At 44.4% G+C, this 17539-nt stretch overlaps 1 protein-coding gene across 1 annotated transcript in view; it reads right to left on the bottom strand.

The window, feature by feature from the left end:
• LOC121573300 (leucine zipper protein 2-like) overlaps positions 1-17539 on the bottom strand; it is a gene marked incomplete at its 3' end in the record, with an annotated part of 140474 nt that overhangs the window by 28517 nt on the left and 94418 nt on the right. Inside the window, exons 3-5 of the mRNA XM_045213965.1 lie at positions 11860-11930; positions 8533-8614; positions 61-123 (exon numbers count right to left, since the gene is read on the bottom strand). Coding sequence (XP_045069900.1) covers positions 61-123; positions 8533-8614; positions 11860-11930 — 216 coding nt within the window. The remainder of the gene's footprint in view (positions 1-60; positions 124-8532; positions 8615-11859; positions 11931-17539) is intronic.

Raw genomic sequence — 17539 nt, forward strand, 5'->3', positions numbered from 1 at the left:
TGGTGATCATGAATTAGGAATGAGTCAGCCATTGGCAGTAGGTGGGGAGAACAAAAGTACCTCCTGTTGCAGGTCCTTGATTATTTTGGTCTTTTTCTCCATCTCCATCTTGAGGAACTTGATCTGTAGGCGAAAGAAAGAAAATTAAGGACATATGTTTTCTTACAGACTGTCAATTTCTTACAGACTGTTTCTTACAGACTGTTTCTTACAGACTGTCAATTTCATCTAAATTGTGACATTTATCATGAAGGTAGTAACTATCATCAACCATGCCAGCTGTTCCTGCCTGCACTGGATTTCATCCTACTGTATGTTGTTGATGTTGTTGCTCTATCTTCAAATCAGATCTATACATCCCAAGGTCAAACAACTTTAAACAATTCTCTGCCTTTAAAGCAGACTTCCTGCTAATGCTACAAGTACCTCCATATGGTTCTATTACACATTAATTACTCCTATTTGAGTCCGCTTCTAAAGATTTACAAAAACACATATAAAACAATGTAAAATATTATGATTCACTGCTGGTTTTGACAACGATTTATCGTAAATGTGTGTATCTAGAATAGGTGAGTTAACTGTTGGTGTGGTTGCTGTTTCTCATATTGGAGGCATTTATGCCCGCGGTGGTTGACAGACTATTTTCCACTGTGTGATTAATTTAATAGCCCATATGCTCATTGTGTCAGAGTGATAACTTTGTTTATCGCAATCCCTTTATCGCAAGCTTGGCATGTCTCTGTAGTGCAGCCATTCCTCGTGACCTGTATTTAACGAGCAGTCAGGCCTCAAACGGCTGATGCAGATGGCAGAGGATTACATCGAAAAGACTGGATAGCGGTTGGGGGGGGGGGGGATATTCCGATTCTGCTTTCTGTTTCACCTCTGCGACAAAGGATTCTAAGGGAAAGGTTGTCCTTCAATGAGGTCATTGAGATTGTCCCAGGGAGGAAGGGGAGAGAATTCATGGCCCAGATGACCTCAGCTCTGAAGGCACCCGGGGGACTGTAAACTAGGGCTAGGCGGTTGACACACTAATAACATCACAGTTCATGTTGGTGCATTTGGAGTTCATGCCTCTACCCATGGGTACGTCGATAACACATCCCAGCACAACGTTCCCTTTGGGTTGTGGCACGACACACTGAAATGATGGATATAAAATATAAAACTTTAGCATGCTACATTGTTAAGATTTGACATTTTGAATTGTGTTATTACAGTATAATTCATTCATACGACTTACTGATTAAATCAGAGCAATAAGCCTGAGCAATGTTGTAGAGCTTTTTGTGTTTCCAGAGCTATTATACAATTAAACTGTATATTGCAATGCACAGCATTTGCAACTAGTGTTACAAGTATGATGCCATATTTGTTATGATAGCGATGAAATAACCAGGTCAATCTTTTTCATCATGTTGTAATACTTTTTTGGAATGGCATGCCTCCAACTGGGAAATTCAATCATCCATTTTTGTGTGTGGTTTATCTATTGAAGTTTGTGTACCTATTTTCTTGACCTACCTAAGGTTGTTTATCTTTTGAAGTTAGTTTAAAGGCAGCGTCACTATTTAAATTTACTGATGCCAGTTTTGTAGACTAGTCATCCAGAGGTAATACAATTGGATCTGTGTTTTATTGACAGGCACCACAGAACCTTTTTGCTAAGACATTTATGGGTTTCGGGCGTCTAGTGTTGTTGCTACTGTCTTGTATAGTGTACCATTCATTAATGATTGGTTGTCATTTTGTTTGAGAATTCATGAAAGGTGGGCCTAATATTTAACTATGAAGAGCAACTTACACACTGAAGTAGCAGAAATCCTGGGGGACCATGCGCCCGTCATCTCACATCTACAGTGCATTTGGAAAGTATTCAGACCCCTTGACTTTTTCCACATTTTGTTATGTTACAGCCTTCTTCTAAAATTGATTAAATTGCTTTATTCCCTCATCAATCTACACACACAATACCCCCATAATGACAAAGCAAAAACAGGTTTTTATAAATTTTTGAACATTTATTAAAATTATAAAAATGGAAATATCACATTTACATAAGTATTCAGACCCTTTATCCAGTACTTTGTTGAAGCACCTTTGGCAGAGATTACAGTCTCAAGTCTTCTTGGGTATGACGCTACAAGCTTGGCACACCTGTATTTTGGGAGTTTCTCTCATTCTTCTCTGCAGATCCTCTCAAGCTCTGTCAGGTTGGATGGGGAGCGTCGCTGCACAGCTATTTTCAGGTCTCTCCAGAGATGTTAGATCGGGTTCAAGTCCGGGCTCTGGCTGGGCCACTCAAGGACATTCAGAGACTTGTCCCAAAGCCACTCCGAAGCCACTCCTGCATTGTCTTGGCTGTGTGCTTAGGGTCGTTGTCCTGTTGGAAGGTGAACCTTCGCCCCAGTCTGAGGTCCTGAGCGCTCTGGAGCAGGTCTTCATCTAGGATCTCTCACTCCTTTCATCTTTCCTTCGATCCTGACTAGTCTCCCAGTCCCTGCCGCTGAAAAACATCCTCACAGCATGATGCTGCCACCACCATGCTTCACTGTAGGGATGGTGGCAAGTTTCCTCCAGACGTGACGCTTGGCATTCATGCCGAAGAGTTCAATCTTGGTTTCATCAGACCAGAGAATCTTGTTTCTCATGGTCTGAGAGTTCTTCAGGTGCCTTTTGGCAAACTCCAAGTGGGCTGTCGTGCCTTTTACTGAGGAGTGGCTTCCGTCTGGCAACTCTACCATAAAGGCCTGATTGGTGGAATGCTGCAGAGATGGTTGTCCTTCTGGAAGGTTCTCCCATCTCCACAGAGGAACTCTGACCAAGGCCCTTCTCCCCCGATTGCTTAGTTTGGCCGGGTGGCCAGTCTTGGTGGTTCCAAACTTCTTCCATTGAAGAATGATGGAGGCTACTGTGTTCTTGTGGACCTTCAATGCTGCAGACATTTTTTGGTACCGTTCCCCAGATCTGTGCCTCGACACAATCCTGTCTCGGAGCTCTACGGATAATTCCTTCGACCTCATGGCTTGATTTTTGCTCTGTGGGACCTTATATCGACATGTCCAATCAAGTTGTAGAAACATCTCAAGGATGATCAATGGAAACAGGATGCACCTGAGCTCAATTTCGAGTCTCATAGCAAAGGGTCTGAATACTTATGTAAATAAGGTGTATATATATTTTTTTTTTATACGCCTGCAAAACAATTCTAGAAACCTGTTTTCGCTTTGTCATTATGGGGTATTGTGTGTAGATTGATGAGGAAAAAAATGAATTTAATCAATTTTAGAATAAAGCTGTAACGTAACAACATTTGGTAAAAGTCAAGGGGTCTGAATACTTTCCGAATGCACTGTATGTCTAAATTGTATTCATTTAGTAAATAAATAATTTTGACAGTAACCCTCCTTTTTAATTTCCACATGTAGCAAGCAAAGTGTTTGTGTTGTCCAATCTACATGGTAGTAGGTGAGTCAGAAAGACAATATCGTTTTCATGCATCTAGTTAGCCTATTTCTCAGCGGCGCCGGCGGCAGCCTGCCTCAGCCTCCTCACCTAATTGGCTATCAAGTTTTAAAAAAGTTATGTGAATCAGGTCAGACTCGGATGGAGAGTGAGTGCGTTGTTTAAGATGGATAAACAAAAGTCAAGACCAAAAAAGCTTTATCTGATCAAGCTCGAACCACATCAGCAAAGCTACCACCTCGACTGACGAAACACCATTGCAGGTGGAAGCTAGTAGGCCTACTTATGCCGCAGCTAGCACTAGCAGCCTCCCAGTCCCGACAGAGACCTCACTGCCCGAGCCCAGAAATCACAGTGGCCTTGCTCCACCTCATCTTCCTGCCCTTGAGAATATTGACAGTTCCTCTAGTGAGGGTGCCGGCCTTCCTCCTCCTCCTCCTCCTCCTCCTCCTCTCCCAGAAAACCAAGCTGACGACTGCCAGAGACCCAGCAGTGCTCATGAGTGTTCTGTGAACACTGGTAAGCCTACGAGTGATGAGACGGATCGCCCCGACAGCGTGGAGTCCGAGTTCCAATGTGTAATATAAATAGACTACCAGCTAAATACTGTATATAGCTATAGATAGGCTAGTAGGCTAGACCAGGGTTTCCCAAACTCGGTCCTGAGTGCACGTTTTGGTTTTTGCCATAGCACTACACAGCTGATTCAAATAATCAAAGCTTGATAATGTGTTGGTTATTTTAATCAGCTGTGTAGTGCTAGGGCAAAAACCAAAACATGCACCCAGGGGGGACTCCAGGACCGAGTTCGGGAAACCCTGGGCTAGACTGCATTGTCTGCATAATGAAACAATCCCTAGTAAGCTATTGTTTTGAAGGTGGACTGATTGTATTATTTGGGATCAATAGACTGGTTTTACGAAGCACAAACTTTCAATCCAAGCTGCGAGAGAGCGTGAGGATGGCTAAGGTAGGCTAAAGGCCTACAGGACAGCTGTATATTCTTACATGTTTTATTGGTTACTGATTAGTATGCTCTTGCATTCAAAAATCATTTTACAATCTGCAATGTTTGAATTTCCCACTTTAATTACTTAACAAGCAAATACATTATTGCCGCCAGCCTGCATTCTAAATAGCAGCATTGCGACACCGTAGGCCTATAGCTTTGTAAAAGACATAAACGTTAGGCTTAACATGAGAAAATGACGACCAAATAAACATGTACAGTGGGGAAAAAAAGTATTTAGTCAGCCACCAATTGTGAAAGTTCTCCCACTTAAAAAGATGAGAGAGGCCTGTAATTTTCATCATAGGTACACGTCAACTACGACAGACAAAATGAGAGAAAAAAATACAGAAAATCACATTGTAGGATTTTTAATGAATTTATTTGCAAATTATGGTGGAAATACTTTGTTATATACCCTTTGTTGGCAATGACACAGGTCAAACGTTTTCATACACTGTTGCTGGTATTTTGGCAAATTCCTCCATGCAGATCTCCTCTAGAGCAGTGATGTTTTGGGGCTGTCGCTGGGCAACACAGACTTTCAATTCCCTCCAAACATTTTCTATGGGGTTGAGATCTGGAGACTGGCTAGGCCACTCCAGGACCTTGAAATGCTTCTTACGAAGCCACTCCTTCGTTGCCCGGGCGGTGTGTTTGGGATCATTGTCATGCTGAAAGACCCAGCCACGTTTCATCTTCAATGCCCTTGCTGATGGAAGGAGGTTTTCACTCAAAATCTCACGGTACATGGCTCCATTCATTCTTTCCTTTACACGGATCAGTCGTCCTGGTCCCTTTGCAGAAAAACAGCCCCAAAGCATGATGTTTCCACCCCCATGCTTCACAGTAGGTATGGTGTTCTTTGGATGCAACTCAGCATTCTTTGTCCTCCAAACACGACGAGTTGAGTTTTTGCCAAAAAGTTATATTTTGGTTTGGATGCAACTCAGCATTCTTTGTCCTCCAAACACGACGAGTTGAGTTTTTGCCAAAAAGTTATATTTTGGTTTCATCTGACCATATGACATTCTCCCAATCCTCTTCTGCATCATCCAAATGCACTCTAGCAAACTTCAGATGGGCCTGGACATGTACTGGCTTAAGCAGGGGGACACGTCTGGCACTGCAGGATTTGAGTCCCTGGCGGCGTAGTGTGTTACTGATGGTAGGCTTTGTTACTTTGGTCCCAGCTCTCTGCAGGTCATTCACTAGTTCCCCCCGTGTGGTTCTGGGATTTTTGCTCACCGTTCTTGTGATCATTTTGACCCCACGGGGTGAGATCTTGCGTGGAGCCCCAGATCGAGGGAGATTATCAGTGGTCTTGTATGTCTTCCATTTCCTAATAATTGCTCCCACAGTTGATTTCTTCAAACCAAGCTGCTTACCTATTGCAGATTCAGTCTTCCCAGCCTGGTGCAGGTCTACAATTTTGTTTCTGGTGTCCTTTGACAGCTCTTTGGTCTTGGCCATAGTGGAGTTTGGAGTGTGACTGTTTGAGGTTGTCTTTTATACTGATAACAAGTTCAAACAGGTGCCATTAATACAGGTAACGAGTGGAGGACAGAGGAGCCTCTTAAAGAAGAAGTTACAGGTCTGTGAGAGCCAGAAATCTTGCTTGTTTGTAGGTGACCAAATACTTATTTTCCACCATAATTTACAAATTAATTCATTAAAAATCCTACAATGTGACTTTCTGGAGAAAAAAAATAGTTGACGTGTACCTATGATGAAAATTACAGGCCTCTCTCATCTTTTTAAGTGGGAGAACTTGCACAATTGGTGGCTGACTAAATACTTTTTTTTCCCCACTGTACCCATTAAAGCAAAGCTACAGGCTACTTCAAATACTAGCACCACATCATCTGATAGCCTAAAATTGTAGGGGGGGTAGGGGCAAACTTCGACTTTGTGGGGGGTCCAGAGAAACTGCGCTACGCCAGTGAATTTACACAAGGTTGTGAACCCAAACAAGGTTTCTGAACCACACAATATTACAATTTACTGAGATCTTTTGAGTGGAGCCACAGCTTCACATTCATCAAATTCTCTACATGTTATAGGCATTTATGATGAGTATGTGTTTCCCATTGCAAATGATTTCCTATTGTGCATGTCAATTTCCAAGTACAGCTACAGCTGTTCGCTGTATGTGGTCCACTGGGGTACTAATTTATAGTTTTTGCGTGTAGGGAGAAGGAAGATAAAGATTCAGCTCCTAATTGATTGAAATAATGTATTCCCTTTAACACCGTATTGATAATTGATTATCAGTTGCACTAATTTCATCAATTCCAAATGAGGCAACCCAAGATGATGAAATGTTTGAAGTGAGAACAGCTCATTAAAACATTAGCACGTTTCATAATAACGTTGGTGATTTAGTGCAGTATCGTCCCGAACCAAATTCATTTGACAGTGCTTGTTACTAACCCTGGTTTCCACTTTTGCTGCTTAGTAGGTTTAGAGAAAACAAACTCTAGAGCTCCCTAGGGGCAGAGTGCAACTCCAATCAAACAATGTTTTCTACCCAATGCCTCACATCAAATTCGCCCAGCTACGGAGATGTCAAATAACCTCAACTCACACTCTGTTTCTTCGCCTTGAGCTGTATGCATTGGCTCAATAAAACATTTAAAAATGCACTTTATAACAAACAAGACAGGTATTCATATAGCATCGGTGTGCGTTTTCCCAAAACTCCATTCGTACACTGAATAGTAGCAGTAGCAGAGTTATGCTGTATATGATACAACCAAGAAACTCAACTTTACAACACTTTTGTGTTATCCCAGAAACGTAGTAACCGGCTGGTAACATCATAAAAAAAAAACTGTAATTGATTTGATGCATTGCAGTAGCCAAAACAATTTCCTTTAATATTGACCATAATTAACTCCCTACACCAGGGATTTGTCACTCATCTTAACATGAAAATGTCAACAACGACAGTTTGATTGTTGGCTAGCAACATCAGCCACCCTTGTTCTGTACTGTGAAAAGAAGACGGAAGCCCATTTTAAGATGTCCACACTTGTTTCAGGCCATGTTGTTCTTATTAGCATATATTTAATATCTCAAAAGCATTCCACGGTCTGTTTGGGACATTAATGATTTTCGGATAATTTGTTTTGAGGGGGAATTAGAGGTTCACCAGATAACCATAAGAGATGCAGCAGTAAATATCTTTGGGAAGTGGGAATAAAAACAGGGCACAAAAAAGCTAGGGTCTAATCCTTCCAGTAGGTATGAAAAAGGCTCCACATGAGTATAATGTTAATTACTGATGTTATAACAGCTTTTGTAGCTGTTATAAAGGCATTATGGGGGCCTACAGTAAACGCATACATAAGGGACCTACAGTAAAGTTAATTTATACATAGGGGGCCTACAGTAAACTGTTACCTATAGGTCCAATTCATACAGCAGGTATAAACATGACTGCATGTGTGGTATCAGAGTTAATTTGTAGCCTGCTATTCTCAGACATCTGAATAGCTTGCCAATATAATAAAACTTGAATAGAATAGAAATTATAGTAGAATGACAGCCAGGTACAATAGAAAAAGGACTGAGTTGCATGATGATAGAGGCCTGGATTACTTGGCGAATGAAAAGCAATGTTTTATGACAGGATAACAAAAGGAACAATATATAAAAAAGGCGCCTGGTCTATTAAGTGTTTCTTCTCCTCATACTCTACAGGTGTGTTTCATTGAAATTATTCATCACCATTATGGAAAAACATACACCGTCCTGTCGAGTTTAGCTTTTACAAAATGAATAATTTTATCAGAAACCTATCCTTTAAGGAGAGAGCGGAGAGTGGATGGACCTCACTCTCTATGCTTCCTATTTCTGGGTTACACCTAGCTCTCTCACTCTCCCAGACTGGTTATTAAGTGGTGGGAGGGAGGGGCCAGCCAGGAGATATGGCTGCTGGGTAATGAGATGGGTGACAGGTGCCCACAGGCCCGGGTGACAGGTGACAAGTGGGAGGTTAGAGGAGTGAGATGTAGACGAGGTGAGGACGACTGAGGGCTCCTACTCACTGTGGCCTGCTGTTTCTCGGCTTGCTCCGTTGCCTCGTCTAGCTGCTTCTGCAAGGCAGCCTGGAGGGACTTCATCTCTTCCCTGTGGAGAGGAAAGGTGAGAAACACTCAGTTAGCACCTATCCTTCCCCTCTCCAACTCTTCTCTGACTTCTCGCAGTGGCGAGGCAGTAGTAATAGTATCTCAAGCACTGACTGACTGAGCACTGAGTAGGATCAAATCATCAAATCAATTCATACTTACTTTTTCAACCAAAGCATTTGTGATAGAATGCGTGACGAAATACCAAACTTAAATCCCTCCAAAAATCCAGAATACTGGTATACGATTACAGAAGCAAGGAATTATTCCCTTTGACTGGGCTTATTGTAGGTTTAGAGTTTAACTACATATGACATGGTCATGGTCTATTAATTGTGCAGTCGAGGAGCAGCATCTGCAGTCAACAGCACTGTTTGTCAATCTCAGAAAGAAGTCTCTCTTCACTGCTGTGATGCCCTGTCGTATTTCACATGCCAATAGTTGTCTGTTGGCATGAGCCCAGCCAAGCAAACTTTTTTTTTTTCTGCTACTATCCGTTGGCATTACATTTTTCTGATCTCACCCTAAAACCAGCAGTATGAGGTTTTAGGGGAGACAAAGATTTTTAAGAAGTTAGCGTAGAATGTCTTCACCGATATTTAGAGACATTTACCTATAGGCTACAAACAACCCAAAAATGTTCTGAATGACATTTTCCTCAGGCAACACAGCACTGAAGTGTGTATAAAATAGTGTATAACCCATTATGGGTGTCTGTGGGAAGGCAGTTATGATGTCTGTGGGAAGGCAGTTATTACTTTAACCAGAGCACAAAAGTAAACCGGACAGAATGTTTGAGTTTTAGTACTGTCTTCCCCATCCCTGCTTATATTTCATGGGCCCCTCAAGTTGTCTGTATTTTTGCAGTTTAAATATAGTAATTGGTTAAGTCCAGGATTAGGTCAAATGTGGTGGTAAAGACGAGGGTTAAGGTTTGTGTTTTTTCATGTTGCTGACTACAATATGTGTCTGTTTTTCAGCTTTTATAAAGGCTACAGTGTCTAATTAAATTACATTTCTAAACCTGAAATGACAGCATCTTGTAACCCTCATGTTTGTAATTCTTCTACATGTGTTGACTTGAGGATGTGGCTACCATGGTTTCACATTAAAATAGTTGCTAGTTATTACCACCCCGAAGCGATCAAAAACATGCTTGAAAGCTGTCAAAAACAAATGATTTTCCATAAATCAGCTGCCTGGATATCTCGTGATGAAGTCATTTGATAATCATTCTTGGCAATGGAACGAATCAAAAGCAGGATTTATCAGATTTAAAGTGGAACGCAGGTGGCTGCTCAAATCGTCGGTGGACCAGGAGACATTGCTCCAATAAAACATTGTTTTATGGTTTGTTTATGATTGTCATGTGTTGTTGATATGTTGGTTCGCTATTTATAAAGCAGTAGGGTATAAGTATATACCAAAGGCTGAATTGCAGGTAAAATCACGTTGTTCTTGCACCATAAAAGGAATTAAAAGTAATGTTGCTCTTCAAAAGAATCCATGTTGTAGCAATGTGCAATAGCAAATGTGTCACGATCGTCGGATATAGAGGACCAAGGCGCAGCGTGGAAGGTGAACATACTTATTTATTAAATGATACACGAACAAAACAACAAATCGATACGTGACGTCCACAGGTGCAAAACACAAACCAACACGGAACAAGATCCCACAAACACTGTGGGAAAACCACCTGACTAAATATGGTTCCCAATCAGAGACAACCAGCTGATACTCGTTGCCTCTGATATCGCTCTGGATAAGAGAGTCTGCTAAATGACCAATTATTTATTTATTTATTTATTTTAATTATTTATTGAGAACCACTCTGGCCAACATAGATATACAAAACTAGACTAGACACAACGAGCACAAAACATAAACTCTACACACCCTGGCTCAACTTAAAAGAGTCCCTAGAGCCAGGGCGTGACAGTACCCCCCCCTAAAGGCGCGGACTGCGACCGCGCCTAAACATCACCGAACAGGGGAGGGCTGGGTGGTCATTCCACCTCGGAGGCGGTTCCGTCTCCGGGCTTGACCACCACCCTCTACTAACCCCCCCGTAGTGCCCCTGGTCTGGTCTAGCCCCACTGGCTGGAGCTGGACTGGACTTCGGTGGAGCGGATTGCTCAGGCTCCGGTGTGGAGCAGCTGACCGGTACCTGACCAGGCACCGGTGAAACGGGCACGGGCTGGCGATGCGCACCACAGGTTTGGTGCGGGGAGCAGGAACAGGCCGGACCAGGCTGGCGACGCGTACCATTGGCTTGGTGCGGGGAGCAGGAACAGGCCGGGCTGGCGACGCGCACCACTAGCTTGGTGCGGGGAGCAGGAACAGGCCGGACCGGGCTGGCGATGCGCACCACAGGTTTGGTGCGGGGAGCAGGAACGGGCCGGGCCGGGCTGGCGACGCGCACCATTGGCTTGGTGCGGGGAGCAGGAACAGGCCGGGCCGGGCTGGCGACGCGCACCATAGGCTTGGTGCGAGGGGCAGGAACAGGCCGGGCCGGGCTGGCAACGCGCACCATAGGCTTGGCGCGATGGACAGGAACAGGCCAGACCGTACTGGGAACACACACCACTGGCCTTACACGGGGATCAGGAACGGGCCGGACCGGACTGGCAACACACTTCAGTACCTCTCGCCGTGCCTCTACATTTTCCTTCCCTCTATACACCAATGGCTCCCGTAACCCGGTGGCCTTCTCTCCTCGTCCACCAACTCGCCCCTTATCTGCCTCCAGTGCCCCCGTCGTCCCTGCCATGTGCCCCCCCCTAAAAATTTATTGGGGGTGCCCCTCGCCTGTCCGACGACTGCCCGGTTGGCGCCGCTTCTCCTCTCCTGCCTGGGCATGCTGCTTGGTCCTGTATTGGTGGGATCTTCTGTCCGATCGTCGGATATAGAGGACCAAGGCGCAGCGTGGAAGGTGAACATACTTATTTATTAAATGATACACGAACAAAACGATACGTGACGTCCACAGGTGCAAAACACAAACCAACACGGAACAAGATCCCACAAACACTGTGGGAAAACCATCTGACTAAATATGGTTCCCAATCAGAGACAACCGCTGATACTCGTTGCCTCTGATTGAGAACCACTCTGGCCAACATAGATATACAAAACTAGACTAGACACAACGAGCACAAAACATAAACTCTACACACCCTGGCTCAACTTAAAAGAGTCCCTAGAGCCAGGGCGTGACAAAATGGTTAAGAAGCTTTGATCTACCTCTGCTTGTGGCTGAGCTCCAGGATTCTCTGGACATCCTTCTTGGCCACAGAGTCGTCATTTTTCAGTGTCTAGAAGAGAGGAAGGAAAGCTTTTTAGTCTCACAAGAGAAATTGGTTTATTATATGACCACTCACAGTCTCACTCCAACACTCCAATGTGAAGGAGCTGATTCAAAGCACTCATAGGAACAGAAGGAAAACAACAGTGCCCCTTTCGAGTGTAAATGTACACGTTGCTCCAAGCTGTCATACAGTAGCCTATCTATGCTCGGGCAAAAAAAGATGTGAATAATTATTATAATTTTTCGTCCATATTGTGTAACCCCTCATAGATTATTGATGTTTATGCTTTTATGAGGGTAGTCGAAAATACTTCTTGTGATACAAAACGTTGTAGTTTATTTGTAAGCTTGTAGGAACTCATATAGTTTACATTCAGGTTGGAGTGTAATTATGAATCTGACACTTTTTGGGGAAGAAAACTCTGACAGAGACAAACTTTTGAATAAAATTCTAGCAAATTCAAGTGGTACAGTGTCTTGTTAATAATAAATTCATTCATTTCCATAAATACACTAAATGGAGTTCAATAATGGAAACTCCGCAAGATTACAGAACGGTTTAAATATGTGCTTCAGTATAATGAGAAGAGACATTCAGAAAAATACCCGTATTTCTTTACCACAACAACTTGAATGGAGCTCAAGGTTGGGACTAATAACAACTAATAACAACAAGATAACTAATGTAAAACATACTGTGTCCGTAAAACATATATAGGTTATAGGTTAAGAACTTTTGTGAAAGAGCACAGTTTGAAAGATATGGTAAATAGAAATCAAACCAGATGGACATCAAAAATAGATGGGAGAGGTTGAGGGTAGAGGAAGGACAGGGGGGAAAACAAACAAAAGAGAACTATTGTAAAATGGACCGTGTCCATAAAATGTATATAGTATGTATAAGCTGGAAGTAGAGACCTAAGCGTTGCTGTTCACTAGTTTACTCCAATTAGGGGAGGGTTAGAAAGTAATAAAGGAAAATATATATATTTTTTAAAGATATGTATATACTGTATATATATATACAGTGGGGGAAAAAAGTATTTAGTCAGCCACCAATTGTGCAAGTTCTCCCACTTAAAAAGATGAGAGAGGCCTGTAATTTTCATCATAGGTACACGTCAACTATGACAGACAAAATAAGAAAAATAAATCCAGAAAATCACATTGTAGGATTTTTAATGATTTTATTTGCAAATTATGGTGGAAAATAAGTATTTGGTCAATAACAAAAGTTTCTCAATACTTTGTTATATACCCTTTGTTGGCAATGACACAGGTCAAATGAAAGATTTCGTCGGGAGAGGTTGTGTTTTTCTCTAGCAGGAGGTAAGCCTGGCTTCTCATATGGTGTTGAGTAAAGCTTAAACCATGTATTTAGATCGTAGGTAGGTAGTTTATTTACGTAGTTATTTAGGTAGTTATTGTAGGTTTCTTGTAGGTTTATTGTAGGTTTCCGTAGGCAATTATTGTAGGTAAGTATTGTATTGTTTACGGCGGAGCCCGGCGAAGCACGAGGCTAGCTAGCTAGCTAGCGGGTAGCTACTGGTAACGTTTATTGGTAATTATCTGTTTAGTGCAACGGTGGAGAGTTGTTTCCAGTGTTAATGTGCTAGCTAGCCAACGTTTAATCTTTGCTGCGTTATGAAAGGAACTAGACACGGACATGAATTATCTGTTTAGTGTGTTAACACACTCTTGGTATGCTAGCTAGCTAGCGGGTAGCTACTGGTAACGTTTATTGGTAATTATCTGTTTAGTGCAACGGTGGAGAGTTGTTTCCAGTGTTAATGTGCTAGCTAGCCAACGTTTAATTTTTGCTGCGTTATGAAAGGAACTAGACACGGACATGAATTATCTGTTTAGTGTGTTAACACACTCTTGGTAGTTTGTTGTAACCAAGTATTGGTGCTAAACTGTGTGTTATTGGATGCTAGCATGCTAGTTAGCTATGGCGTCATAGCTAGGCATTGTGGGCTGTTGTGGGTAGTTACTGTAGGTTGGCATTGTTTTTCGGTGGTGCCGGGGGTTGCACGAAGCTAGTTAGCTAGCTAGCCGTTCTTCAAACAAGGTCAACACAGTGGCCATTGCTAGCTAGCCAATATGACCAGCTAACTGTACTGTAGTAGCTAAATACAATATAGTTGTGCTACATAGCCGAATTATCTGCTTAGTGTGTTAACACACTATTGGTGGTTTGTTGTGACCAAGTGTTGGTGCTAAACTGTGTGTTATTGGATGCTAGCATGCTAGTTAGCTATGGTGTCATAGTTAGCTAGCTGAATAAAGTGGGTTGAGTCTATTCCTTTAAACATTGAACCGCTGTGGTTCACAACAATTCTGATTTCTAAAGGTGGAAGTTGGTAGAGTTTTTGTTCGGGTGGTTCAGTGAAACAATTATAGTTTCTGAGGTAGAAGTTTTTGGTGAGGGAGGCCCTGCTCTCTACTCTCCCAGATGTTTAGTTCATTTCATTCCGATCTCCTCTGCATTATTGTAGCCATTTGCTACAGCCTGTCAACTATGCCTCTGCCTATCCCTGTTCTCTCCTCTCTGCACAGGCTACACAAACGCCCCACACCGCGTGGCTGCTGCCTCTCTAACCTGGTGGTCCCTGCACGCACCCCACACCTGGAGTTCCAGGTCTCAGGCAGCCTCTGGAACTGCCGTTCTGCTGCCAACAAAGCTGACTTCATCCCAGCCTATGCTAATCTCCAGTCCCTCGACTTCCTGGCGCTGACGGAAACATGGATTACCACTGAAAACACTGCTACTCCTACTGCTCTCTCCTCGTCTGACCATGTGTTCTCGCATACCCCGAGAGCATCTGGTCAGAGGGGTGGTGGCACAGGAATCCTCATCTCTCCCAAGTGGACATTCTCAATTTTTTCCCCTAACCCATCTGTCTATCTCCTCATTTGAATTCCATGCTGTCACAGTCACTAGCCCATTTAAGCTTAATATCCTTGTCATCTATCGCCCTCCAGGTTCCCTTGGAGAGTTCATCAATGAGCTTGACGCCTTGATAAGTTCCTTTCCTGAGGATGGCTCACCCCTCACAGTTTTGGGGGATTTCAACCTCCCTATGTCCACATTTGACTCATTTCTCTCTGCCTCCTTCTTTCCACTCCTCTCCTCTTTTGACCTCACCCTCTCACCGTCCCCCCCTACTCACAAGGCAGGCAATACGCTTGACCTCATCTTTACTAGATGCTGCTCTTCTACTAATCTCACTGCAACTCCCCTCCATGTCTCCAACCACTACTTTGTTTCCTTTTCTCTCTCGCTCTCCTCCCACACTACTCACTCTGCCCCTACACAGATGGTAATGCGCCGCCGCAACCTTCGCTCTCTCTCTCCCACTACTCTCTCCTCTTCCATCCTATCATCTCTTCCCTCTGCTCAATCCTTCTCCCTCCAATCTCCTGATTCTGCCTCCTCAACCCTCCTCTCCTCCCTTTCTGCATCCTTTGACTCTCTGTGTCCCCTATCCTCCCGGCCGGCTCGGTCCTCCCCTCCAGCTCCGTGGCTTGATGACTCATTGCGAGCTCACAGAACAGAGCTCCGGGCAGCGGAGCGGAAATGGAAGAAAACTAAACTCCCTGCCGACCTGGCATCTTTTCACTCCCTCCTCTCTACATTTTCTTCATCTGTTTCTGCTGCTAAGGCCACTTTCTACCACTCTAAATTCCAAGCATCTGCCTTTAACGCTAGGAAGCTATTTGCCACATTTTCCTCACTGCTGAATCCCCCCCTCCTCTCTCTCTGTGGATGACTTCGTCAACCACTTTGAAAAGAAGGTTGACGACATCCGATCCTCGTTTGTTAAGTCTAATGACACTGCTGGTCCTACTCACACTGCCCTACCCTATGCTTTGACTTCTTTCTCCCCTCTCTCTCCAGATAAAATCCTGCGACTTGTGACTGCAGGCCGCCCAACAACCTGCCCGCTTGACCCCATCCCCTCCTCTCTTCTCCAGACCATCTCCGGTGACCTTCTCCCCTACCTCACCTCGCTGATCAACTCATCCTTGACCGCTGGCTATGTCCCTTCCGTCTTCAAGAGAGCGAGAGTTGCTCCCCTTCTCAAAAAAACCAACACTCGATCCCACTGATGTCAACAACTACAGACCAGTATCCCTTCTTTCTTTTCTTTCCAAAACTATTGAGCGTGCCGTCTTTAGCCAACTCTCTTGCTATCTCTCTCAGAATGACCTTCTTGATCCAAACCAGTCAGGTTTCAGGACTGGTCATTCAACTGAGACTGCTCTTCTCTGTGTCACGGAGGCTCTCCGCACTGCTAAAGCTAACTCTCTCTCCTCTGCTCTTGTCCTTCTAGACCTGTCTGCTGCCTTTGATACTGTGAACCATCAGATCCTCCTCTCCACCCTCTCCGAGCTGGGCATCTCCGGCGCGGCTCACTCCTGGATTGCGTCCTACCTGACCGGTCGCTCCTACCAAGTGGCGTGGCGAGAAGCTGTCTCCGCACCACGTGCTCTCACCACAGGTGTCCCCCAGGGCTCAGTTCTAGGCCCTCTCCTTTTCTCCCTATACACCAAGTCACTTGGCTCTGTCATATCCTCACATGGCCTCTCCTATCATTGCTACGCTGACGATACACAACTAATCTTCTCCTTTCCCCCTTCTGATAACCAGGTGGCGAATCGCATCTCTGCATGTCTGGCAGACATATCAGTATGGATGACGGATCACCACCTAAAGCTGAACCCTGGCAAGACGGAGCTGCTCTTCCTCCCGGGGAAGGACTGCCCGTTCCATGATCTCGCCATCACGGTTGACAACTCCGTTGTGTCCTCCTCCCAGAGTGCGAAGTGCCTTGGCGTGACCCTGGACAACACCCTGTCGTTCTCCGCTAACATCAAGGCGGTGACCCGCTCCTGCAGGTTCATGCTCTACAACATTCGGAGAGTACGACCCTGCCTTACACAGGAAGCGGCACAGGTCCTAATCCAGGCACTTGTCATCTCCGGTCTGGACTACTGCAACTCGCTGTTGGCTGGCCTCCCTGCCTGTGCCATTAAACCCCTACAACTCATCCAGAATGCCGCAGCCCGTCTGGTGTTCAACCTTCCCAAGTTTTCTCACGTCACCCCCCCTCCTCCACACACTCCACTGGCTTCCAGTTTAAGCTCGCATCCGCTACAAGACCATGGTGCTTGCCTATGGAGCAGTGAGGGGAACGGCACCTCTGTACCTTCGGGCTTTGATCAGTCCCTACACCCAAACGAGGGCATTGCGTTCATCCACCTCTGGCCTGCTGGCTCCCCTTCCTCTGCGGAAGCATAGTTCCCGCTCAGCCCAGTCAAAACTGTTCGCTGCTCTGGCACCCCAATGGTGGAACAAGCTCCCTCACGACGCCAGGACAGCGGAGTCACTCACCACCTTCCGGAGACATTTGAAACCCCACCTCTTTAAGGAATACCTGGGATAGGATAAAGTAATCCTTCTACCCCCCCAAAAAAAATAATAATTGTAAAGTGGTTATCCCACTGCCTATAGGGTGAATGCACCAATTTGTGAGTCGCTCTGTTTAAGAGCGTCTGCTAAATGACGTAAATGTGCCCTTGAGCAAGGCACTTAACCCTAATTGCTCCTGT

Source organism: Coregonus clupeaformis, unplaced genomic scaffold (assembly GCF_020615455.1).
Source record: "Coregonus clupeaformis isolate EN_2021a unplaced genomic scaffold, ASM2061545v1 scaf0180, whole genome shotgun sequence".
In the NCBI taxonomy this organism is placed as follows: domain Eukaryota; kingdom Metazoa; phylum Chordata; class Actinopteri; order Salmoniformes; family Salmonidae; genus Coregonus; species Coregonus clupeaformis.